Source organism: Ostrea edulis, chromosome 5, assembly GCF_947568905.1.
Source record: "Ostrea edulis chromosome 5, xbOstEdul1.1, whole genome shotgun sequence".
In the NCBI taxonomy this organism is placed as follows: Eukaryota; Metazoa; Mollusca; class Bivalvia; order Ostreida; family Ostreidae; genus Ostrea; species Ostrea edulis.
The window spans coordinates 16,646,895-16,673,359 of record NC_079168.1 but is presented as its reverse complement, the minus strand read 5'-3'; the positions used below and the strand labels follow the sequence as shown (position 1 = coordinate 16,673,359).

General features: G+C 36.1%; 1 protein-coding gene and 1 long non-coding RNA gene across 2 annotated transcripts in view; one reads left to right on the top strand and one right to left on the bottom strand.

Annotated features, from left to right (window-relative positions):
• LOC125649060 (dual oxidase 2) overlaps positions 1-26,016 on the top strand; it is a 46,404-nt gene extending 20,388 nt beyond the window's left edge. The window contains exons 10-31 of the mRNA XM_048876272.2: positions 1,273-1,366; positions 2,087-2,256; positions 5,778-5,974; positions 7,064-7,233; positions 9,029-9,220; positions 9,381-9,491; positions 10,145-10,359; positions 12,385-12,573; positions 12,695-12,920; positions 14,535-14,628; positions 15,369-15,550; positions 15,747-15,834; positions 19,950-20,152; positions 20,513-20,743; positions 21,064-21,157; positions 22,735-22,784; positions 22,931-23,212; positions 23,444-23,676; positions 24,531-24,692; positions 24,877-25,032; positions 25,177-25,305; positions 25,417-26,016. Coding sequence (XP_048732229.2) covers positions 1,273-1,366; positions 2,087-2,256; positions 5,778-5,974; positions 7,064-7,233; positions 9,029-9,220; positions 9,381-9,491; positions 10,145-10,359; positions 12,385-12,573; positions 12,695-12,920; positions 14,535-14,628; positions 15,369-15,550; positions 15,747-15,834; positions 19,950-20,152; positions 20,513-20,743; positions 21,064-21,157; positions 22,735-22,784; positions 22,931-23,212; positions 23,444-23,676; positions 24,531-24,692; positions 24,877-25,032; positions 25,177-25,305; positions 25,417-25,539 — 3,591 coding nt within the window. The 3' untranslated portion in view covers positions 25,540-26,016. The remainder of the gene's footprint in view (positions 1-1,272; positions 1,367-2,086; positions 2,257-5,777; positions 5,975-7,063; positions 7,234-9,028; positions 9,221-9,380; positions 9,492-10,144; positions 10,360-12,384; positions 12,574-12,694; positions 12,921-14,534; positions 14,629-15,368; positions 15,551-15,746; positions 15,835-19,949; positions 20,153-20,512; positions 20,744-21,063; positions 21,158-22,734; positions 22,785-22,930; positions 23,213-23,443; positions 23,677-24,530; positions 24,693-24,876; positions 25,033-25,176; positions 25,306-25,416) is intronic.
• On the bottom strand, positions 15,939-19,458 carry LOC125649061 (uncharacterized). The gene is made up of 2 exons (XR_007360551.2): positions 18,471-19,458; positions 15,939-18,136 (listed from the first exon to the last, which is right to left on the bottom strand). It is a non-coding gene; the product is annotated as an uncharacterized LOC125649061 (long non-coding RNA).
• Positions 26,017-26,465: the final 449 nt, after the last annotated feature.

Here is a 26,465-nt window from a genome sequence, read left to right as displayed (position 1 = left end):
GATTTTTAAATCGTAAGCTCGTAGCCTGTGTATATTGTCAAACAATGTAATGCATGATTTCGGCACAATCATTTTGCAGAAAAAGTGCACTTATCAGACAGCAGACGCACAATATTTTCAAAACATTTGGGCAAAAATTGATGGCATGGACATTGTGGTCTATGGGGACATTAGAAAGGCTCTCGCACAGCCATTGCAAGGGCTCTGTATGATTTGCTATAGAAACTTTGACGCTGGTAAAAATGTCAAAAATATGTGTGGCCAGCCATAAATTAGTAATGGAAAAACAATAGAAGCTTCTAGTTGCTTATGATCAAACATGGTATATGTACCATGGTCATTAGGTTACTTGTAGGGGGGTGGGGCTACAAATATTTGTCCAGGCCATAATTTTATAATGGTGAAACATAAACATTAGAATTTGACATCCTTTTTTATCTCTGAAAACTCAGGATATGTAGTACTAGAAACTCTTGCACCATCAGCATGTAACACTTAAAATCTACATTTTTCATTGTGGGATACTCATAGATAACCATGAACTTCTAATGTTTAGATAGCTTGCAATCCATGAAGATTTCTTTTGTGGAATTTAAGTGATGGAAGTCAATAAAGCTTTTACATAATGGCATTTGAGGATCATAATTACAGTCTTGATCACCACCATGCTGTGAGGGGAGGTACTGGTGCCATCCTCTCTGAATGTTCATCTGTCTCACAGATTTGTTTCTCCTACAGAATGTTATGGACTGAAAGTTTTACCACCAATTATGTAGATGTATGAATAAATTACAGTGTACTTTGAAATAACTTATTTTCTTGAGAGAGCAATAGCAATTTTTTTTAATCTGAAGGGGAGTGGTGGGGTTATTTTATCTGTGTTGGTCAAAAAGGGGAAACCTGTCTTAGGTCATAAGTCAAGTCATTGGGAAACAGTATGAAATTCTTGACTTATAAAGATGATAATCCCCCACATTGCAGGGACCTTGCTAACAGGTCAACTGCACCAGATATGACAAACATTTGTAGAAATGTTGCCTTCCAAACGAATTGAAATATAATACCTAGTATAGAAATTGTTTTGCTTTGAATTACAAGTATTATGATTTTTTGATTAAATCATTCACTGCAAATTCTCAGTCATGAGTGTAAACACAGAAACCAGTTATTTCAACTCTTCCCCACAGATTTTGTAGAAATTTGATGAATATTTACAGCACATTTATTTAACTGGGATTTACATTGATTTTTAATTATCATTTTTCTCACCAGGAATCGGTGCAGGAGGATTTAGATTCCCTGTACAGAGGACTAGCCTCTACGCTGGGAGAGAAGGAGGACCACATCATGGTAGAAGACTTAGCAGGTGAAATATATTTCTCATCTGTTTATGATTATTATTGATAAACATCTGACAGGCGTATCATGTGCCACCACAGCACTTTAATTTACGTCCATCGTCAGACAGGAAATATCATGTTTTGGCGCTGTCTGTCAGTCTGTCTGAGGTAATTTTTCCCAACTTTTTTCCACATTGGATGCATGTACAGCATTGAAATTTGGTCACAATTTCTCCCCAAGAAGCATAAGCTTGAGTTTGCATTTCAGCTGGATTGGTGGAACATGGCCTACTCTAGGGCTAAAAGTAGGCCAAACAGTTTTCCTAACTTTCTTTTAGATACAGATATTGCCCTGAAATTTAGTCACAAGCTTCCTCTCAGAGGAATGCATGTTCAGTCTGTATATCAGCGGGATTGGTGCACCGTGACCTACTTTAGGGCTAAAAGTAGGTCAAATTATTTTTGTATTGCTCTGAAATGTTGTCAATTCTCCCTCAAGTAGAGCATTTCAAATTGATTGGTGCGCCATGGCCTACTTTAGGGCTAAAAGTAGGTCAAATAGTTTCCTGGACTCTTTTTCATTATAGATATAGATATTGCTCTGAAATTTTGTCATCACTGGGCGTATGATGTACTCTTGTTACATATGTATTGAAAGCGAGTCAAAAATGGAATCTATGCATTTAATGAATTTGAGATACGTCAAAAGTACTGGTACTGTAATTGTCGATTGATTTCTATTGCAGGACAGGTGTTTGGTCCCCTGGAGTTTTCTAGAAGAGACTTGGCAGCACTTAATATCCAGCGAGCCAGAGATCATGGTCTTACTGACTATCAGACCATCAGAGAAACATTTGGTTTACCTCGTTTGAATAGCTGGCAGGACATCAATAACCAAAATAATTTGACAGAGAAGGTTTAGCTTGTTTTATGAATATTATGTTACAATAGATACCTGCATGATATCAAGAAAATGATGCATTTACTCATAAATAGTGAGAGATAATGGGATATTTTGTCAGTTATGCAATTGTTTAATTCAAGACTTTTGGACCATTAGTTATTCAAAGTTTTTCTATTTAAAATAACAGTATGTAAAATTACCATACCAGTATTATATAGTATGAAATAATTTTGGGCACTGGAAATGTTTTCTATTTTGATGGATGGTAGGCGGAGGGGTTTTTCAATGCTGTTGAGTATAAGGTGGTAGCCCGTTGTGTGTGTTGTCTTCCCTAATGAGTGGTTGGTTTTGTATATTGTGATGAGTCATCATAATTATCTGTCACAGACCACATATACATCACCGGTGGATGACTCTTGCGTTGAATCTGTCTCATAGTGCTTTTGCTTTGAGCAATCAAGACACAAGAAATGTTGATCAATTAAAATCTAAATCTTGATGTCAATTTTGTGTAAATACTGACTTACCCCGTCCTCTTTGTTCCGTTCGGAACATAGAGCCCACGCTGCTGTTCTCCATTTTGTTCTGCCTTGGGCTGTTCTCTTGGCTTCACCCCAGGTCATGTTGATTTTCCTGAGCTCTGCCTGTAGAGTCCTCCAGATGGTGACTGGTCGTCCCCTCTTTCACTTTCCCTGTGGGTTCCAAGTCCAAGGCATAGTGTGGGATGTTGTTTGGTCCTCTGCGCAGGGTGTGTTCAACACAACTTCATTTCCTCCTCTGGATGGTCTTTGTAATTAGGACTTGCTTCATCCAGAGCATGAGTTCCTCATTGCAATCCGCTCAGGCCATCTGATGTGTAGGATCTGGCGACGACAAGTGTTGATGAAGACTTGTAACTTGTTATCCAGGCTCTTTGTGTGTCTCCAGGTCTCCGAACTGTACAACAACACAGACTTGACATTGGTGTTGAACAGCCTATGCTTGGTGTGTAGACTAGGGTTGCCATTCCTCCACACTGGTCTGAGGATGATGAATGTATGTCTCGCCTCGCTGATTCCGGACTTTATGTCCTTGTCAGCTCCTCCTGTCTTACTGACAACACTGCCTAGGTAGGTGAAGTGGTCAACTTCTTCCAAAGCCTGTCCATTGGTGCTTCTTGAGTGGTATTAACCCACAAGCTCTTTGTTTTACCCACATTGATCTCCAGTCCTGTGGTCCTGGCTATGTTGGTCAGAATCTCCGTTTAGTCTTGCATGTGTTTATGAGAGTGCGACAGCAGGGCAATATTGTCTGCGAAATCCAGGTCCTCAAGTTTTTTCATCAGAGTCCACTGAATGCCTCTGGGCTGATCTATGCTGGTTTTCATTACCCAGTCAATCACTATTACGAAGATTAGAGGGGATAGCATGCATCCTTGTCTGACTCCAGTGTTGACCTCAAAGGATGGCGACAGGTTGGCGTTGTGAATGACCCTGCAGTTGGTGTCCCTGTAGAGGCTCTGGATGATGCTGATGATCTTCTGAGGGATGCCATAGTGTCTGAGGATTTGCCAGATTGTTACGTGATCCACCATGTCAAATGCCTTCTTGAGGTCGACAAAGTTGATATGCATCAGTGACTGCCACTCCAGTGATTGTTCAATGATGATGCGTAGAGTTGCAATCTGGTCGGCACATGATCTCCCGGCCCGGAATCCTGCCTGTTCTTCTCTCAGAGTAGTGTCAATTGCAATTTTTATTCTCTCCAGAATCACCCTGGTGAAGACTTTGCTAGGCAATGAAAGAAGCCGTATTCCTCTTCAGTTCTGGCAGTCCCTGAGGTCTTCTTTCTTTGGAAGTTTCACAATGTAGCCAGTCCTCCACTCCTTTGGTATGTCTTCCTTCTCCCTGTTATACATTGATCAAGATGTCTGCTGTTGTACCTGGGTCTGCCTTCAAAGCTTCTGGAGGTATGCTGTCAGGTTCTGGGGCTTTTCCACTCTTCATTTTCTTGATGGCCTTTACCACTTCCGCTTTGCTGATGAGGCCCAGGTTACTGGTATGCTGTTGAGTAGGCTGCTAAAGTGCTCCTTTCACCTTTCTAGCTGGTCTGTGGGTTTGCAGAGGATCTTTCCGTTCCTGCCTTGTACTGGTCGGTTGGTGTTGGTTTTCCTTTCTGACAGCTGTCAGGTGATGTTGTAGAGTGTCCTCATATAATTCTTGCCCACTGGCTCCTCTGCTACTTCAGCCAATCCATCAACCAAGCTTCTCTTGTCTCTTCTCGCACTTCTCTTCACATCTTTGTTCTTCAGGGTGTACTCTTGTTGAATTTGTTGTTTCTGTGCTCTAGTTCTCACGTGCCCAAGTCTCTGCTTGATTGTCTTCTTGTCTTCTATCATGGTGATTGTGTCCTCTGACAGCCAGCTCATGAACTCTCTCTTCCTAAAGCTGAGTTTCTCTTCGGAGGTTTCTGTGAAGGTGCTCCTAACTCGCTCCCACTTCTCTAGTGAGCCGTCCTTTAGATCAGACAGTGCCTGGAATATGTTCTGGAGGGAGATGGAAAAGTTCTCCTTCTGGGCTGATGTCTTGAGTTTTGAGACATCGAATTTTGAGTGTCCTTGAGAACTAGTCTTCTTTAGTGCTTGGATTTTCACTCTCAGTTTTCCAATCACTAAGGAGTGGTCTGATCCCACGTCAGCACCTCTATATACTCTGATATCCATCGAGGTCCTTCTCCATCACCGCGAGATTGTCAGGTGGTAGATCTGGTTTTCTGACTCTTCGATGAGGGAGAACAATTCCATCATTGACAAGGTCGTTCTGTTCACAGAAGTCCGCAAATAGCTCGCCATTCTCATTCATGTTCCCAAGGCCACGATTCCCCATGATGTGTTCTCATCCTGCGTTGCTGCTCCTCACTTTGGCATATCACAGTGGTGATATCTCTCTTTGGTGTTTTGTCCATAATGCTCTGGAGCTGCTGGTAGAAATCCTCTTTTGCTTCTTCGTCTGCCACATTAGTGGGTGCATAGCATTGGATAATTGTCACTTTCTGGAACTTTGAGCGGAAACGAGCTGTCAAAATCTGCTTACTGATTGGTTCCCACTTGATCAGGCTCCTGCTTGCTCTCTTAGTCAGCATGAGTCCAACTCCATTGATGTGGTTGTCGTCCTCATTTGGTGGTTCTGAATACAACAGAAAGCATCATCTCTATTTCCCTGGCCACTTGTGCAGATTTCCCAGTTTCTTATAATGTTCTCACATTCCATAATCCAATCCGTGTGGTGGTCTTGGGGAAGAGGAGGTTCTATAGATCAGCTCCCGATAGGTTTGGCTGGTCCGCTTCATACACTCTTTTCCTGGTCGTTGTCCATTATTCCCTAGATGATGATTATGCAGTGCTGGTATCTGTAACATTAGTGTTTTTAGAGGGTGGGGTTGCTGATCCCACGCCCAGCTCTCCTCACTTTACCGGGGCTTGAGACCGGCAAGTGGCTCCGAAGAACCACCAGGCTGAATTGTGTAAATACTAACAACTAGATATTTGATTTTAGGCTATAGAAGCTCTGAGACTACTCTATCAAGGCTCAGGTCTCAATGGAACATCACCAGAAAAGGTGGACTTGTTTACTGGTGGTTTGCTAGAAACCACTGACGATGGTCCTGGGGATTTGTTCCGAGTCATCATGGTGGAACAGTTCTGTAGAATCAGAGATGGTGACCGGTTTTGGTATGAGAACTTGGACAACAAGTAAGTTCATGATGCAACTAGAGTTGGACATGCTCTTAGTCACATAGGAGGATCACAGGAAAAAACAAATAATGAATCATAGAGAGGATCTTGAATAAGTGCTTATGGCATATGAAATTTATGAAATGTGGAGTTAACAGATTTAATGTTTCTCAAACCTTAGCGAGGGAAATATTCAAATCCGCGGTAATGAATTTCATAAATTTCATATATTATAAGCATGAGTGTAAGATTCTATTTATCACACAACTATCATTAAACGCACATTATGATTTACTGTAAATTTCACAATCTGAATGTCACAGAAAGTTTTTGCTTTCAATTCCATTGTGACGTCATCACTACATCACAATTTGGAGAAACTGGAAATTATTTTCACTTCATAAAAGACACAAAATCCTCTTGGAACAACCTTCGTGACAAAATGGTGACAAAACAAGGTCTTTTACCGTCAATGTTAACAATTTCAAAGGAAGACATGTTGTTTTGTTTATGTGTCGCTTGAATGATCGACCTACCTAATTTGCATAATTATGAACCTGGCTACGAGTTCATCTCGTTTTTTCGAACCTGTGTTACGAACCTGGGAAATGTACTGTTGTGAGATAAACTATGATAAACACTTTTAACACTTGATTGAAATTCAGCATGTATTACAAATACAGAAAATTTATTAAAGTTCCTGAAAATATCGTGGGTACACCATCAGTAATAAGTACTGCCACACAGGAGAACAACAGGACACTACAACGGACAGAAATACGCATCATGTTGTTCAGTGATTGAGAAGTGGCTTCCTGGCAATACTATAATGTTCTACATGTCTGATTTTAATAAGTTTAATTAGAAATAGATTGGGGGGTGGGGTAAAATGCTCTGTTGTATTCAATTATTTCAGTGTTTATGGTGTGTATAAAGATGGGAGTATTATTGTTACATTGTGGTTGAAGAGAAACTTTGGGTTTATGTATCATGCATTATTTCATTGAATTACATATATGTCCATATGGTGCACAGTAATGTAAGACCTCAGATCCTGCAAAACAGTTAAACCAATGACTTACATTTATTTTTCTACATTGTTTTCAGAATATTCAACCAAACAGAGATAGACCGTATTAACAATGAAATCACCCTGGGCTACATTTTGTCCAAAGTGACCAACTTGAGAGTGGAAGATCAAAGAGATCCCAATGGAGTTCTGGTCAGTAGGAACAATGCAGACATTCAGGCTGATCCCTTTGTACATAGGGGGAATAGTAAGTAATATAATGATTGTTACATCACAGCAGAATGCAGCCCTACATCATGACAAGACATTCAGAGACTGCAAACTCCCCAATTGTTCCTCGTCCTCTCTCTGCGTGCACACAATTTGATCCCATAATCAGCTTTATTTGCTAAATATTGAAAAATATTACTGAGGATTGAAATGAAATCCAAGCTGTAGTTTTTAGCTCATCTAAGGGCTGTTCCATTTAAACATATGGGGTACCCGGGGACGGCAGTTTTTTAAAAAATCTATGGGTGGTTCACACTGGTGGGATATTGATTCTATGATGGGTGGCTTTTGCATGAAAATTGCTTCAATGGGTGGTTATTTTACTAAACCATATGATCTGTGAGGAAATAATCAAAAGTGAAGCAAAACAAGTAAAGAATTGAAGGTTTAATTTGAATTGAACGGCATTTACACCTTCATTTTTTCACCGGTTGACTGAATTTCAATCCGGAAAGATTCTAAAACTACCGTAACCAGAAATGTACCCGCGATTATCTCCCATTAGTATACCTTGTATGGAAACATAGTCAGCGGAGAATGTTGCAGAATGGGCCACTGCAGTTGGCGTTGTGGCGGCTCAAAGCTACCTCCCTTGAAATTTACACGGACTGAAATAAAATAAACACCACCTGTCCAACAAACCAGTGAAATGTTGATTTTGTGATTTAAAGCATCTTAATTCTGCACAGTCACAAATTTAACCTCTAGATGACACATTTTACCTAAAGAATACTTGAAATGTGAAAGATATAATAAACTTAAATTGATATTCATTTCTTTTGATAACTTCATAAACAATAACAAACCACAATCTTTGTTTACAGAACAAATATTAAACTCTCTAATACAAGTTCCTGTGATAATGTATAACCTTATTTTTTTGTGAAACCCTTTAAACTTATTATAGACAACAGATTTTAATCATTAAAAGTGAAAAACAAAATTGGGGGGGGGGGGGGGGGGGGAATCTTGAACCTGGGTCCCTATAACTAACGATGATAGAAGGATGGAAAGTTAAAAATGATAATGAATAAAATAAATTAGGTCCTTTATGTTTATCAGCTTCTATTACCCAAACTCTGCTCACCGTAGTTCGTTTTTGCTGTCATAAAAAATCTGAACAAAAGAATGATTGAGATTGAAAATTTGTCATTTATTACAATACCAAATGACGAAAGAAATCTTCAACATAAGATTTTGGGGGAAATCAGATAATACATTCTACATGAAAGTACCTGCAAAGCTAACATTCTACATGAAAGTACCTGCAAAGCTAAATTACTCAAAGTCTGATTTCCCCCAAAGAAGACAAAATAACTTAAATAATGCTACGCTATAAGATGACAAATAAAAATTCATCAAAACAAACCCAGAGCAAAAAGATGGCGAACAAATAAGGCCAACCCAAACGACGAAAAAGCCTATATAAAAAGATTGCATAGCATCGGAGTAAACCTCCATATTGAGGACGGAAAGTTGGGGTGGTGGAGGGTTGAACAAAATGAAAAAACTTTGATCCGCTTTACAATTTGTATTCACTGAATCCCATGTATATGAAAAGGCTAACGTGTGCAAAACACAAGCTATCGCGTGCCTATCCAAGCCATTGATTGGCTAACAAACTTGAGGCCCCCAACGGGGTAAAGTTATACGAGGTCCCCAATAGGGTAAATGACACATATATATGCTTTAAACATAAATGCTATTATTTTCCATAATATTGATTTGTTGATAGACCAAAGTCGGTGTTAGAGTACCGATATTTTTTACAGGCGATCCATGTCAACAACCTGCTCAATTGGACCCCAATGTAAGTCCATTTGAAGTTCCAGAGAGCAATGCCTCCCAAGCCCTTTTCCTGATTGAGAACTGCACAACTTGGCAGACGTTTGATTACTTCTTTGGGATGGATAGCCAAATTTCATTTCCATTTACATTCATCTGGCTTGGATTGGCAGTGCCAGGTAAAGAGTCATAATTCTTGTAGCAGTATCTGTTTTTGAAAAATTTAATTGAAGGCGTGAAAATTAATATGTTTTCAGCTGAAGAACAAGAAAATGAATTGGATTTAAATGTTTTGTCAGGGATTCTGACTGTACCACCTTTTTCACCACTTTTTTCTAGTCACGATTGGAATAATGCTGCTGATGGCCAGACAGAGAAAGAAAAAGATGATGGAAGCAAGAAAGAAGAAAGCTCGTACGGATCGATCAACAGATCCGAACACCTTTCATGGTGAGGGTTAACCAGGGCCTTTGATGCTGTATTTACTGTACAGAAATTTTCTTTTCCAGTATTCATTACTTTTTTTGAAATGCTAGATGTGTGTGTTTTCACATAGAAGATGTGTATCTTGTAAATCTGTGGAATGACACAAGATGCTCCATTATACCTTAGGAGTAACGTGCATTACAGTTTGTCTTAGATCGCTAGAGTTTATGTGGAGAGGAAATTGCTACTAAAGGGGCATAACTTATACACATTAAAATTTCTTATGGATTGTTCTGTAATAATTGTAAAAAGCAATTGGATAAAATTATATTGATGCCATTTTCGGCCTATTTATTTAGAGTTGTTGGGAAGCAGTATCAAGTATATTAAGACACAGTGCTGTACACACCAGGAAAATTTTCACTCATTGTTATTTTCACTCACACACAGTGGAACTGTGGCCCTGATTGAAATTTGCCTAAAGATGTTTCTTGCTACTTTTAAAGTAATCAACGAATTCATATTCATCCACTTTTGAATTTGACCATTTAGGAAAAGAGCGGAATGGGTGAAAATAAAACAGAGGTGAAATTTTTTATACAGTGCATTTTTTGTACTATATTGCTGTAGAGGTATTTTATTTGATTTGATCTTCACCTTTTCATTTCAATATGTAGTTGTTGAATGGGTTGGAAAGAAAGAAGGAGAAAGAAATGTCGTAATTAACTTTGATAGTCAGAGGAAGAAACTGCATGTAAATGACAGACGGGGAAAACCTCTTCGCATGATTGACCTTCGACCTAAACAAGCCGCACCAGCCAAAAGTATCCGTCTCTGGAACGCAGATGACCGTGCAGTTGTGTCCGTGAGAGCAGAGGGTGAAATTGACCTGGTTAGTTACCGCTTTAAGGATGTTTACTATTGAGCATGCAAGTCTTAAGAAAATTTTGTAAATACATGTATTTCTATTATCTGTGTGTAAGTTGGAGGCAAAAGTGGAGGTGTATGTGCTTATTAACCCTCTGGCTGCTATGTAAGTGTACATATACCGTTATGTCAATGAGACAATTAGCGTGATGTCATAAAATTCTGGTGTGATATTGCGAAGTGAAAATGCAATCTTTTGAGTTTTATGTTATTGTATCTGACCTATATACACAAGTGCATGTTGCATTAATAGTCAATGCTCAAAATCCTTTACCAGAGTATTACATATGTACATGTATATGGCACCCTCCCCTAGTTCCAAAAACACAACCCTTCAAAACAATGTTCTACGATGTATGTTAATTCTGGCTGATCCACAATCTGACGGTTCTTTATTTTAACATTAGAGAAATATCAAAAAAGATGATGAGACAGTATTAAAACTAAAGATTATCAATTATGAGGAGTTCTATTGTGACAGTTGCACATTTATTATGAACCTGCTTTATAGACATTGCAAGTATTTCTCAAAATGTTCATGTATACTCCTACCTAAGTAGTGCAGTAATTTTCAGTATAATACACAATACTTCTGGGTTTGCTGATTTCAGAGATAACAAGAAATGTAATATCCATAGGTAAAATGACATCTTCAAGGACATATATGTGTGAATTAATTTTGCAGTCAGCAGTAAAAGCACATATAATGTGATGTCCTACATTACAGTCAGAGGGTTAATGAGTCAAATGACATCGAATTTTGCCTTTCAGCACTGAAAGTTCAACTTCAAATATGCATTTGTTATGATTAGTATACTCATGGAAGCATTGGATTGTAATTCTAGTTCTTAAAATATAGGGAAGAATTCTGTCTTCTGATTGAAGCCATCCTTATGAAAGCTGATACCACAAACGAATAGAGCATGACCAATTTAGTCACAGTACCTAAAATCACACAGGAAAATATACGTACTGCAAACTGAGGAGCAAATTTGCTCTTAGTTTTATATGCAGTATAAATGAAGCTTGTGTTTGATTTTATATGCAGTATAAATGAAGCTCGTGTTTGATTTTATATGCAGTAATATGTATACGGTGTGACCGTTGGACCGAGCGAAGCATGTATAATGGTCATTGGAGTGTCCCAAGTGGTAATCATAATTCCGTTAAGTACGGTAGATTATGATTCATTTAAAAAAATATATTTTTAATTAAATTTTTCTTGCGCTAAAAACCCAGTAAGATCTCAATATTCAAGGGGTTTATATGGGAGAACAGTTTTACAGGATCCGCCTATTCATTGAACGCGGGAAATAAAACGCAAGGCGACGTCAACTGTCCATTGTGACGTCACATTTAGCGCCTCGACTTTTTTCTCTTTTTCAAAGCAAACAATTATAAACAACAATAATACATTCGGTATGCAATGAAAAAGGCCGCTATAAAACTAAACAAAATTAACCAATAAATTCAAAATGGTAAAAATGTAACCGTAATTTTATCGTATATTCTCTCGTTCATCTATTTAGTCGTATTACGGTGTTATATGTAATTATTTGCTAAAACCTCTTATAATGATAATTATACTATTCATTTTTAACAAATTGAGTGTTTAAATTATGAATTGCACGTCAGAGTCTTCTATTATTGGCATTCAAAATAAAACACGAATAACTGTTGAAGCAGGTAATGAAAAAATAAATGGCGGCACCCATATGGATCACGAAAATTTAAGTGAACGTATATAGAGATTATCTCTTTTTCTTTTGCTGAATTTGACTTTTTTCTTTTACATACGTGTTACCTTTAGAGCCTTGCTTCGCGGACGGGCCTTTGGCCCGTCCGAGCTTTGCTCGGTATAAATGAAGCTTGTGTTTGATTTGATATGCAGTATAAATAAAGCTTGTGTTTGATTTGATATGCAGTATAAATAAAGCTTGTGTCTGACTTTATATGCAGTATAAACGAAGCTTGTGTTTGATTTCATCAGGTGTTGAAGTTTGCTGATATTGAGAGAAAGTCAAAGTTTTCAAAGGAATTAAAGAATTTTGTTGAGGGTATTGGAGCAAGCTATTCTTCAAACAACTTTGCAAAAGCAGAGCTAATTTTCAATAGTGCAACGACCAAAGAGGATCGACAGAAATTATTAGACAAATTTTTCAGAGTCATTTGTCTGCAGGTAAGGCATATATCAAAAAATGAAATTTCGTTGAAAAAAAAACCCTGACAAATAAGTGCTATAAATATTCTCATATTGTGTCAATTAAATCCAAGCAATTTCAAGTTTTACTGTTTTACAGGCATTTAAAGACAAAACCAGCAAAGAGTTAGATATAGAAAACTTAGATCATGAAACAGCAAAAAAGATAGCAGAAATACAACTCACTCGAACAGAGTTTGCAGAAGCCCTGGGACTGAAGCCGACTTCAGTATTTGTACGGAATATGTTCCTGTTGGTTGACTCAGATAGAAGTGGTTTTGTTAGCTTCCGAGAATTCCTCGACTTCTTTGTGGTATTATCCTCCCGTAAGTCTTAATATGTCGCCTCAAATTTTCTTGATGTTCCACCTCAAATTATGTCTCGCCTCTTTCAGGGGGAGACATTGTTTTTGTACTCTCTGTCCGTCCGTCTGTCTGTCACAAAATCTTGTGAACGCTTCTCCTCCTATATGGCTTGATTGATAGACTTGAAGTTTTGTACAATACTTTAATGCCATTTGCAGATATGCATATTGTAGGGACAGGAGGATCCAATTGTTATCCTTGAAATTACAGTGGATCTGAGGGGTGGAGGGTGTAAAATAGTTTGTGAACTCTTCTCCTATATAGCTTATCGGAGTTCATAATGCCCATGTTTCAGCTCATGCTTTCTCCTTCATACCATGCATTACATTAAATAAGAGGAGAATGTTTCATTTGGAGCACTTCCAATTTTGGGAGCTGGGGAGACATTTGTTTTTCATAAAAACAGTCTCTAGTTTTCTTGATTATCAGTTTAATATTATGATTAAGTATTATCCTCCTGTAAATTTTGTTAATCTGTCTCAATCATTCTTGATATTGAGTTCATTTGATGATGCAGTTGTGGTTAAATATTATCCTCCCATTGGTTTTGATATTCTACCTCAATTGTTCTTACTTGAGTTTGATTATCCATTTGTGTGTCTCAATATCCCACCTCGATTGTTCTAATATCAGTCTAATAAGTTACATGGTTGTGATTAAGTATTAATGCTCCTGTAAGTCTTGATATTTGGCCTTAATTGTTTTTAATGTGACTGGGAGTAAAGTATTCTGAGACAACGCAGTACCTCAACAAACATCGTTTTCATGAATCAATTTAGAGATGTAAATGACTATTATCTTAATTGCTGAGAGCATCAAAGATGAGGAATCATATATTTGGTCCATGTTTTTGTTTGTCCACAATATTCCCCCAGCTGGAAAGAATCTGGATTCTCACATGCATGTGCTACAAGTACATCAGTTTTTCTAAGAAATGGTGTACTAGATCTATAACTGTTTGGAAACGGACCCAGTAGTGTCATGAAATATACCTTTTTTGACTGATATACAATAGATAAGATCAGAATGATAAAGTATGCATGCACATCACAAGATGAGGTTTTCGATACAGTGATCATTGAATATGTACATGTATATATGACAGTATTCTAATAATGATAAGATTATGTAGTGCCTTACATAAAATAAATTATTCCAAGATGCTTTACAAGGGTAAGAAGACGAATGCAACAATAAAACACAATTAAATGACAGTATGACATAAAATTTTATATCTGTAAAATTATATAAAAAAAAAAGAACCCACTATAATTAAAATGATTGTGAAAGGTTTTTTTTTCTTTTCTTTTTTATATATGTACTGTAAATTCCTAGATATACACGAGGAGTTTATCATCGTGTATGTAATATTGTGAGAAGCATCACTTGCTAAATAAAATTACTTGCTTGCAATTTTCTCTTACTAATGAAAATACATGTAAAGTGGTTGATCACCTGACCACTCACAAATTCATCTTGTGATTTGACGTCTATGAGTCATTTTGCAATTTTAAGTACTGGTGTAAATTAAGGAGTTTACAGTATCTATCATTGTATGATGTTGCTCTATTCCAGAGGATGCTGAGAGTAAGATTCATCTGATATTTAGCATGTACGACATCCAGCGCCGAGGAAAACTGTCAAAGAAAGACTTTGCCAACATGATCAAGTGAGTTTACACAGAATGGTCATATTTTGAAAATAATCATGACAGTCTTTGAAATAAGCCACGTTTGTAAATAAGCCACAAATATCTGAGAACTAAACAGTACTCAGATATATATCATTCTGATTTATGTAACTGGGTGGGGTAGGGCTAAATTAATAATTATCTTTAAAAGTAATTCTCATCGCTACTGAAAGTCAAGTAAATTAACTGTATGCAAACAGTCTCACTTAACAAACAGGCCTCTATCATGTCCATTGAAAATTTGAAATTCAATAGCCTTTCTTGATTTAGGGGCTATGACCTCTTGTTGTACTTCATATTCTGTAAATGGAAAATGTGGTCAGTCTTAAGAAATTTCTCACTGAGGGCAAAAAGAAGTTACCAGGTAAAAGATGGTCACCATTAGGGTGGTCAGGAGAAAATAAGGAAGTTTCAGAAACTTTAAGGCAATGATATGATATTTCAAGGAAGTATAATGTTAGTATTTTCACTTCAAGGGTCATTGAGGTCACTACAATACATGAATTAAAATTGAAAAAGGCTTGAGTGGTATTATAACCGATGAGGATCTGATCTTTAAAAACTGCTGACCAGTAGTATTCTTATATGAGAGTACTCAGGTGGCTGCTAAAGCCTATAGGCCTCAAGTTTCGAAATGTTCATTGGTGTAAGAATTATTTCAAGCATTTATTTTACACCTCACAATACATGTATGTTAACTAGCATTTTTAACGCTACAGGTCTTTACTGGATTTGTCCGATTCAACACTTGATAGCAGAAAGATGGAGGAACTTGTGACTTCCATGTACAAGGCTGCCAATCTGAGTTATGGAGCAGACATCCTCTTTGAAGACTTCAAGAAAATATTTGCCTCCGAAGAATATGCTGGAACCCTACAGAAGGCGACATTAAATCTGGATGGTAGAAATTTAATAATGATATAAATCCAGGGGTTTTGCCCCATCTTTCTACATATTCATTTTTGAACAAATGAAAATGAATCACAATGTATAACTAAATACAAGCACCTACAATATATATTTGATGTTTAAAACTTGTACTTGACTAGGAATCTAAAATTTTTGTGGTGCATTGAAGATTTTTTTTTCTAAATCAGGTGTTGGAGATATTGGTCAACACCCAGTAAAGTCTGCAAACACAACGATTAGAGCAAAGCGAGCTACCATAATGAAAAATTACACACAGTAAGTCAACTTCCATTGCTCTAATAATTCCATAAGAAAAATATTGTTTGGGTTGTTATATATATACTTTTATACCTATGAACTTAAAAGAAATTGAAATATTTGTAGTAGCTCTTAACTTCACAACTGCCAGGAACAATAAAATCATAATAGCTGTCAGAAACAAAACAACAAATGTCAGTAACAAAAACGAACAATAGCTGTCAGTAACAAATACAAAACAACAGCTGTCAGTGACAAAAACAAAACAACAACTGTCAGTAACTAAAAACAAAACAACAGCTGTCAGTAACTAAAAACAAAACAACAGTTGTCAGTAACAAATACAAAACAACAGCTGTCAGTAACTAAAAACAAAACAACAGCTGTCAGTAACTAACACAAAACAACAGCTGTCAGTAACAAAAACGAAACAACAGCTGTCAGTTATAAAAACAAAACAACAACTGTCAGTAACAAAAACAAAACAACCACTGTCAGTAACTAAAACAAAACAACAACTGTCAGAAACAAAAACAAAACAACAGCTGTCAGTAACAAAAACAAAATAGCTGTCAGTAACAAAAACAAAACAACCACTGTCATGTCAGTAACTAACACAAAACAACAACTGTCAGTAACAAAAACAAAACAACAGCTGTCAGTAACAAATGCAAAACAACAGCTGTCAGGAACAAAAACAATTAACACAACAACTGTTAGTAACGAAAACAGCAACTGTCATGGAAAAAAAAAAACCAACAACTGTCTGGAACAAAACAACTGTTAGTAACAAAAACAAACCATACCAGCTGTTGGGAACAAAAACAAAACAAAAATCATTAGCAACAAAAGCAACACTATCAGGAACAAGAGCATAACAGCTGTCCACAACAAAAGCAAAACAGAACAGCTGTCAGTAGCAGACAAGGCCAATCAGTAACAAGAACAGCTGTCAGTAGCAGACAACGGCCAATCAGTAACAAGAACAGCTGTCAGTAGCAGACAACGGCCAATCAGTAACAAGAACAGCTGTCAGTAGCGGACAACGGCCAATCAGTAACATGAACAGCTGTCAGTAGCGGACAACGGCCAATCAGTAACAAGAACAGCTGTCAGTAGCGGACAACGGCCAATCAGTAACAAGAACAGCTGTCAGTAGCGGACAACGGCCAATCAGTAACAAGAACAGCTGTCAGTAGCAGACAACAGCCAATCAGTAACAAGAACAGCTGTCAGTAGCAGACAACAGCCAATCAGTAACAAAAACAAAGCACGAGAACTGTCATTAACAAAAGCAAAACAGAACAGCTGTCAGTAGCAATATCAAAACACGACAATTGTCAATAGTGAACACAAAACATCACTGTCATTAGATAACTACTGTCAGTAACAGAAGCAAAAAATAACAAGTGTTAGTAACAAAAAAATTGCATGTAAAATGACAGCACACTAACCATGTACATGGATTATAATTTGTTTAGTTTGATTTGGAATCTTGATGACATGGAGATATTTTTGACATTGAGAAGTGTAGTATTACTATTGTCTATAACATTGTTAATATTGTCTATAACATTGTTTTAGTATTAATGTGGTCTATAACATGGTTTTAGTATTAATGTGGTCTATAAAATGTAACATGGTTTTAGTATTAATGTTGTCTATAACATGGTTTTAGTATTAATGTTGTTTATAACATGGTTTTAGTATTAATGTGGTCTATAACATGGTTTTAGTATTCTATAACATGGTTTTAGTATTAAAGGGAACGTAGGGTATAAAAAAATATTTTCACATTTCAAATACTAAATATTTAGTAATTAAGTCCACTGGTTATTTCCATTTGATTGTAATCTGTTGTGTAGAAATCGGCTATTAAATATAGCTACACACCATCTGCTGGAGGCTGCCATTTTGCAAGATAAAGTTATCACTCTTTAAGATATTTCCCACAATCCCATCTGTTTATGACGTATACCGGGCAATTGCCTCTCAGTGAAAGCATCTGATCATGTCTGAATGCAAAGGATATCAATATGAGCCTGATTATAATGAAGAGGAATTATTAGCAGATTCAAATGAAAACACTAGTGCATTGGGATAAATTGATGAAAACGACACTCTTAATTCTTAAACTTTTAATTTTGTATTCTTTATACAGGATTGTTCATTATCTTCACTTCTTCACTTGAACATTCCTTAGCACATATGATGGACAATGACTGGGCAATTCTATCTGTATATGTTGCACAAAGTTGATTTATTCTTCAATATGGATTGAGAGTGGGATATTTTTGTCACTATTCATGTCTTCATTGAGCTGAAAATATAAAAATGAAATCAAACTATTAATTTATAACTTTAGTAATAAATTTTCATGAAAGTGCATGTACATGTACATGTATTTCACACAACAAAGAGTTTATTTTTCATAGTAGTTTTCTCTCTTTCTGATTTATTAGTACATCTGTTTACAAGAGAATCTTACAATGTGAATCTGTATACAGCACAAATCAGTTGATTATCACTACACCCCTGCAGTAATTGCCACGTATAAATGTCAAGACTTGAAAGATTAACTGCACAGGGGGAATTAAAATGACCTTGGTTGTAAAACTTTGTTAATCATTTAATAGAGAAGTGCATCAAATTACCTGTTTCCTTAGATGCTGATAGTCCAGGTTGGTCAATAGGTTCTGCATATGAGTTTTCATTGGTTTCCAAAAGAAAATGAATTAGCTGAAAAATAATGACTAATTAATTATATATACTTACTTCATATATACTATACTTCATTTGTTTACTTGTACATTTTCAATTTCTTTAAAAACAATAGTATAATACAAAATGTGCTAGTGCTGTGATGATTTTTGAAAGTATTACATGTATCCTGCTTTTCCTTTTCCTCATCTTTTTGAGCTATTTTCTCTTATTTCTTAGGCTTGCTGCCATCAAATATTTCAGTTACTGCATCTTCTTTTTAATAGGTTTTGGTGTGTATCCCAATATCTTAACTTAAATAGATATTAATTTAACTTTGAATATTTAAAAAGCAGTGTTTACCCACCCCTTCATATTTAGCCTGTACAAAATGTTCACTGGATAAGGATAGATTAAATTAGAAAATTATTATATAAGTAAAAGTTTGTTGTAAATAAACTCTGGTTATACACATTAAGAATTATTAGTATTTACTGAGTAAAAAGCAAATATAACTGGTATACTTACCCTGATATCCTCTTTAAAAGACTCTTTCTCAAAATGCCGTTCAAAAACAAAAGATTCATTTCCAAGGTTATGTATCCAATTATTGCACAATGTTCATAGTTTTGGGGGGAGATCAGGGATGCTAAAAGGTAGATACATGTATTCCTTTTCCTTTGACCACAGTGCAAAATTTCGCTTGAACTCCCGACATTTAGATCATAGATACTCTGTAACCCATTTAGTACTAGGCACAGCAGTTGTAATGAATTGCCGCATACACGTCATCAGCCGCCATGATAAGAGATTCTCCCATTCAGCTCAGTTTTCAGTGTAAATGACAGATTAAATCTTGTTATCAGCAGCAATTATTTTTTCTATGCTAGATTTTGTTGTCTGCATGGTACTAGTTTTCACATATCAAAATTTGATTTTTGACCCTACGTTCCCTTTAATGTTGTTTATAACATGGTTTTAGTATTAATGTGGTCTATAACATGGTTTTAGTATTAATGTGGTCTATGACATGGTTTTAGTATTCTATAACATGGTTTTAGTATTAATGTGGTCTATGACATGGTTTTAGTATTCTATAACATGGTTTTAGTATTAATGTGGTCTATAACATGGTTTTAGTATTAATGTGGTCTATGACATGGTTTTAGTATTCTATAACATGGTTTTAGTATTAATGTGGTCTATGACATGGTTTTAGTATTCTATAACATGGTTTTAGTATTAATGTGGTCTATGACATGGTTTTAGTATTCTATAACATGGTTTTAGTATTAATGTTGTCTATGACATGGTTTTAGTATTCGATAACATGGTTTTAGTATTAATGTTGTCTATGACATGGTTTTAGTATTCTATAACATGGTTTTAGTATTAATGTGGTCTATAGCATGGTTTTGTCAATAAATTTTTAGAAAAGGTGCTTCAAAGGGAAAAGGTTTGCAACGTCAGCAGAGTGTAGTTCACGTGACCACCCACCAACAGGAGTACCCCAAGACACCATTTGCACAAAAGATGTATGAGATCACTAGCTACATCTCCTCCAACCGACTGGATATCTTCTGGGGAACTCTCTTCACTCTGGTGCTCCTCGGAATCTTCTTGGAGAGAGCTTTTTGTATGTTAAGTTGATTGTGAACATTTTGTTTTTTGAATTCGTTCTTCATGCTAATACTGAGACTGGTATTTTTCATTGCAAATTGAAACGTATGGGATAAGTATGTGTACCAGTAGATAAGTTGAAAGTATTTATAGTTTATTTTGATAATTATGGGAATAGTGTTCATGATTTGAAATCATGAATTAATTAACATGCTAGTATACACCTGGTTGATAAAGACTAGTAAGTGAGTTGTTCATTGTGACAAAATTTTACTAGGTGCTTACCAATTTCTTGGATATTTCTTAGACTCTATGTGAGATCAACTTGATTTACACAATAGCTTCATTAATCACATGCTTTGATTTTGTTCATTAGACTATTCCTTTGAACGTGAAACTGGGGGACTCCGACGAATTGCCGGTTATGGGGTGACTGTCACCAGAGGTGCTGCTAGCGCCATGATGTTCACATACTGCTCGCTACTGATCACCATGAGCCGTAACATGATTACATTCTTCAGGGAAACCTTCCTTCATCGCTTCTTTCCCTGGGATTCCATGCATGCCTTGCACAAGTTCATTGCATATCAGGCCTTGTTCTCCACATGTAAGGGTCTTACATCTGATATTAGTATAGAGTATACTCTAATTCTTGTAAATCAACTTTTATTAACGTACTTTTATTTGTGAATCGCTGTTTGTAAACAGGTCAATGATTATTAATGCATTAGTTGACATTTTCACCTTATATATTCATGAATATTGACTAGTTTATGGCACAAAATATTCATCAGATCCTGTTGCATGGAGTTAATAACATTTTATAGAATAAACAGTGTTGTTAGACCGGTTTCATTTTCTTTTATATTTCATGAGTGAAATTTTGCCATGCGAGTTATGAAATTACCCTAATTCTATTTATTTCAGTTGTACATGTGATTGGCCATGGAATAAATTTGTATCATATTTCGACCCAAACATCAGGCGATGCCAACTGCTACTTCATGGAATACTTCAGAGCGTAAGTGCATCTGAGTGTTTATTGGAATACCTATTTAAAAAATGAAAGTAATTTTTACTCATTTTATAGGATTTAAAGTAAGTCGAGGCAGTTTACGCATTATAAACGCGAAGCTTTTTATGAAAAAAGGCATAAACTGTCCCAAAATACTGTATATCGTATAAAATGAGTAAAAATCGCTAAAACGCATCAAAGATGCGTATGGCCGAGTTACAGTTTGGAAAATTATGCATGCTTGCATTCACAAAGTAAAAACATTCAAGTATTTAATATAGTTTATAAGTATGAAGCTTTGAATGGCCGCAATAGGTATTTAGTGTGATAATGACCTTGACCTTTGGATTTCAAAAGCAACGTGAATCTTGAATGTTATCAGGATTTGAAGTCTGATAAACATGCACCAGCAAGTACATGTATAAAAGTTAGAGGCAAGCTCAAATCTACAGTATATAGTGAAAAAGAGACCTTGACCTTTGACCTTTTGATCTCAAAATAAATAGGAACCTTCCTCTTTTCGATGTGATCAAAATGTGGAAGTCTGACAAAGACGCACCAAGTAGTATGAAAGTTAGAGACCAGACAAGCTCAAATCTATGGCATTTAGTGACAAAGTGACCTTGACCTTTTGACCTCAAAATAAATAGGAACCTTCTTTTGGATGTGATCATGTTATGTAAGTCTCACAAAGATGCACCAAAAAGTATGAAAGTTAGAGACCAGACAAGCTAATTGTGGACGCCGCCCGCCCGACTGGATGCCCATCCTTTGCCAATTTAAAAGCCGAAATTTGCTACGCAACTCGGCTAAAAATTACTTACAGTCCTTATAATTTAATTTAGTAAACTTTGTTTGATATTATTTGATGAATAATTCTAAAGAAAAAATATAAATTTTATATGATGTGGGCCAGTATTGCTGCATCAACAAAATGGAAACAGAACAGCCTAGGACGATGTATTGTGACGTCATTCCTAGGACGTCAATACAGCAGGACTAAATGGCAACTTTGTTTATACAATATAAAGAATGCTGATAAAGTCAAATTGCATTTTACATTGATTGTATATTGTTTAACGTCCTGCCCGAGAATTTTTCACTCATATGGAGACGTCACCATTGGCAGTGAAGGGCTGAAAATTTAGGCCTAGCTATGCTCCGCGCTTATGGCCTTTGAACAGGGAGGGATCTTTATCGTGCCACACCAGCTGTGACACGGAACCTCGGTTTTTGCGGTCTCACCCGAAGGACCGCCCCATTTAGTCACCTCTTACGACAAGCAAGGGGTACTGAGGACCTATTTTAACCCGGATCCCCACAGGATTGCATGTTACAATAGTTTGTATGTGTACTTATTTCAGCACAAGTCTAACAGCTGTGCTATTATTGCTGAATATTGGATCAATAGAGTTTCATATTCTAGTGAAAAAAATGAATTTGTGTTCTTGGTTCAGAAGCCAGGGCTCTAAATGATGGATCCCACTAAATTTTGTGTACGTTTTATATTCTAAAGGTATTATAGAATTCAATTAGTATACTACAATTGATAATGTAAATGAAAAACTGGTTGTTTTTTTCAGGACCCATATTCTTGCCTCATTCCATTACTGGACCTACACAACAATCACGGGTATCTCTACAAACTATTTCTAGATGCTACATCTATTATTGCAGAGTTAATTTAATGGACATATCTTCTAAATAGATTTTGTAATGTAATGACTGTTCCTGCTATAGTCAGTATCAAAGGTGACAATTTCTTGATGTTGTTTACAGGTTTGACAGGAGTCATTTTGACCCTGATTGTCATAATCATGTACGTGTTTGCCACGCCCTACGCCCGCCGGAATGCCTTCAATGCTTTCTGGAATACCCACAACCTCTACATCTTTTTATACATCTTCATGATAATGCACGGCCTTGGACGGCTGGTGCAGGCTCCTATCACACACACTTATCTTATTGGACCCCTCTTTATATTCATCATTGACAAGTTGATTAGTCTCAGCCGTAAGAAGATTGAGTGCAGAGTGGTCAAAGCTGAACTGCTTCCCTCTGGTAAGTTAACATTGTATACACAGATACCATAAAATTGGATTAGTGAATTAGTAACATTTCGTTTCAATTTTCCAGCGAAAGAGTTTGCTTTATATGAACAAATGAAAATTATTCAACATTTAAGACAACTCAAATTGCAATGCAGCATATTCCTTGCAATAGTCAATTTAAACTCTTTTATTGGAATATACACTGTACATTCACATAATTGAATGCATTTGTCTTTGAAAGATGTAACAGCACTAGTATTCCAGAGACCCACAACTTTTGACTACAAATCTGGACAGTGGGTCAGGATTGCCTGTCTGGAACTTGGAGAAAATGAGTACCATCCCTTCACCATCAGCTCTGCTCCTCACGAAGAATATCTCAGCCTTCATATCCGAGCTGTTGGCCCCTGGACCTACAATCTTAGGAATCTGTATGACCCCGACAATCTGGAGGGAAAATCTTCCTATCCTAGTGTAAGGGTCTTGTCAATGTAGAAATTATTTTCATGTATATATGCAGGGTGTAAGAAGTTTGTGACTGTAGGATTGAATTCTATCTTCTGTGCATGCGTGACAGCAAAACTGATACACAACATAAATCTGAAGGCATTTATACAACACTAAAATAAACCGTGTGAAGTATCCTGGAAAATGTTTTGAAATATTGCATTTCTCCTTTCAATATTGGTCAACATGGGCTATTAAGCAACTTCACTCTGTGTATTTATAAAATTATTTATGAGATATAGGGGGCAAATAATGTGGAGTTATTATTGTTCGTTGGGGATTTAGGTGTTTTTGATTTCATGGGTGACGGACCCCTTCCCATGAATTAATTTACATCCTCAAAAACAATGATACACACTTTTAATGGTGGATTCTTTTATGTACATTTATCTATAGACAATTATCTGTCACATTGTTGATTTTATAAAGACAATAATTAAGTTATTTCAGAAAAAAAGATTTTAAATTTAGTTAATTCTTTTGCTGTACATTGTAAATACAAACAGTCAGTGTTCCATTATAATTATGCAGACACACTTATAATCAAATTACAGTCCAACACGAAGGATTTTCAAAGTGTCTTTGTTATGTGTCAGTTTTCTGTGCAGTTTTCACATGGATGTCAATTAACTGGTTAGATAAGCGTCGATTAGTTTGAGGGTGAAAGTTAACCACAAAATTACATCCCCACAAAACCAGTAAACTTTTGGTTACCCACAAACAACCCCCACGAACAATGATCGTACACAGTAAATCATTATATTATCTATCCCTGATGATTTTAACTGATACCAGTATATGTAATGCTGTTGTGGATACAGGTCTATGTGGATGGGCCCTATGGAGAAGGCCACCAAGATTGGTATAGATATGAAGTGGCTGTGTTAGTAGGAGGGGGTATTGGAGTCACACCGTTTGCTTCCATCTTGAAAGACATTGTTCACAAATCAAAGATTGCTGATCTAAGATTCCCCTGTAGAAAGGTTTGTGTCATTATCTAAGTTAAGCGACATAAAGCATTGCATCAAGCTCTCTAACTAGGCATTTTGTGGAGTTCAAAGTAAAAGTCATAATTGAATCATAATATGTAAGAAACAGTTATCTCCCTTGAAATTGTTTCTGTGGTGCTGTAAAGATTTAATAAATGATGTTTACTTATTCTTCCAGGTGTACTTTTTGTGGGTGACGCGTACCCAGAAGCAGTTTGAGTGGATGACGGATATCATCCGTGATGTGGAAAATGTGGATAGCAATCAGTTTATGGACACTCATATATTTGTGACACAGTTCAAGGAAAAGTTTGATTTAAGAACCACCATGTTGGTAAGTACTATTAAATTGTTATAGTGAATGAATATTCTATCAAATACAACAAAAGCTGCTGTACAATGCGCAAAGATCCTTCTATTTATTTGTGTAAATTATAATTTATCTATTGCATTTTAATGTGTGGTGGGTTTTTTTCAGTACATTTGCGAGCGCCATTTCCAGAAGGTGGCAGGGAAGAGTCTTTTTACTGGCTTAAGTGCTGTCACCCATTTTGGACGACCAAACTTTCAGGATTTCTTGAAATCAGTCAAGATGGAACATCCAAAAGTATGTGACAAATTTTTACCACATTTTCCCTGACACTTTCGATGTTGAATGCGAGACAGTACTTTGCACTTTCTGGTTTAATGTTTTACCTGTGACTTGTTGTAATTACAGGTACGTACCTTTGGTGTGTTCAGCTGTGGGCCACCAAATATGACCAACAATCTTGATGGGGCCTGCACTAATCTCAACAAACAAGAGGGTGCCACATTCAATCACCATTTTGAAAACTTTTAATTTCCATGTTCAAATACAATTTGACAATGGATTTTTTATAAATTAGTCGAGACAATTGCTTTGTTGGTTTTTTAAAATCATCTTTCAGTGTAAGTGCATTGTGATAAACTTTTGATTTTTTTTTATTGATGTACAAAGTATGTAACACCATTTTTAGCACATATACCAGCAGATAAATGTATTTGTTAAGACTAAAGACTTGTCAAGTAAGCTAGAGTGCATTATATTCTTCTTCAAATATATTAGTCTACACCAGATATCTTTCATTTTGACTACATGGCATAGGATTTGCTCAAAAATCAGTCTTATCTCAACACTGGTAAGTCTAAAGAAGCATAAAAAAAATTGACATGACAGTTAACATGCATTCTGAAGTATCCATTATTCTTATTTCCAATACAATATATTCCAAAAATAGATATACCTGTATTATGTATGTTTGTCCATGAAAATTTAAATAAATCTATTTATATAAAATATGTTGTTCTGTCATCAACTACAAACATTTCCAACTTTCAGTATTTGGAATGGATGGACGACAATTTATTTTGTACCTGATCTGGTATTGATGCCCCTATTTGGGTATATCATAATCATCTTCAAGGTATCATTTAACACCAGATTTGGGTATATTATAATCACTACTGTATTATTTGATACCAGATTTGGGTATATTATAATCACTACTGTATTATTTGATATCAGATTTGGGTATATTATAATCACTACTGTATTATTTGATACCAGATTTGGGTATATTATAATCACTACTGTATCATTTAACACCAGATTTGGGTATATTATAATCACTACTGTATTATTTGATACCAGATTTGGGTATATTATTTGATACCCAGATTTGGGTATATTATAATCACTACTGTATCATTTAAAGGGACTGATTCACGATTTCCCCTCAAATTTTG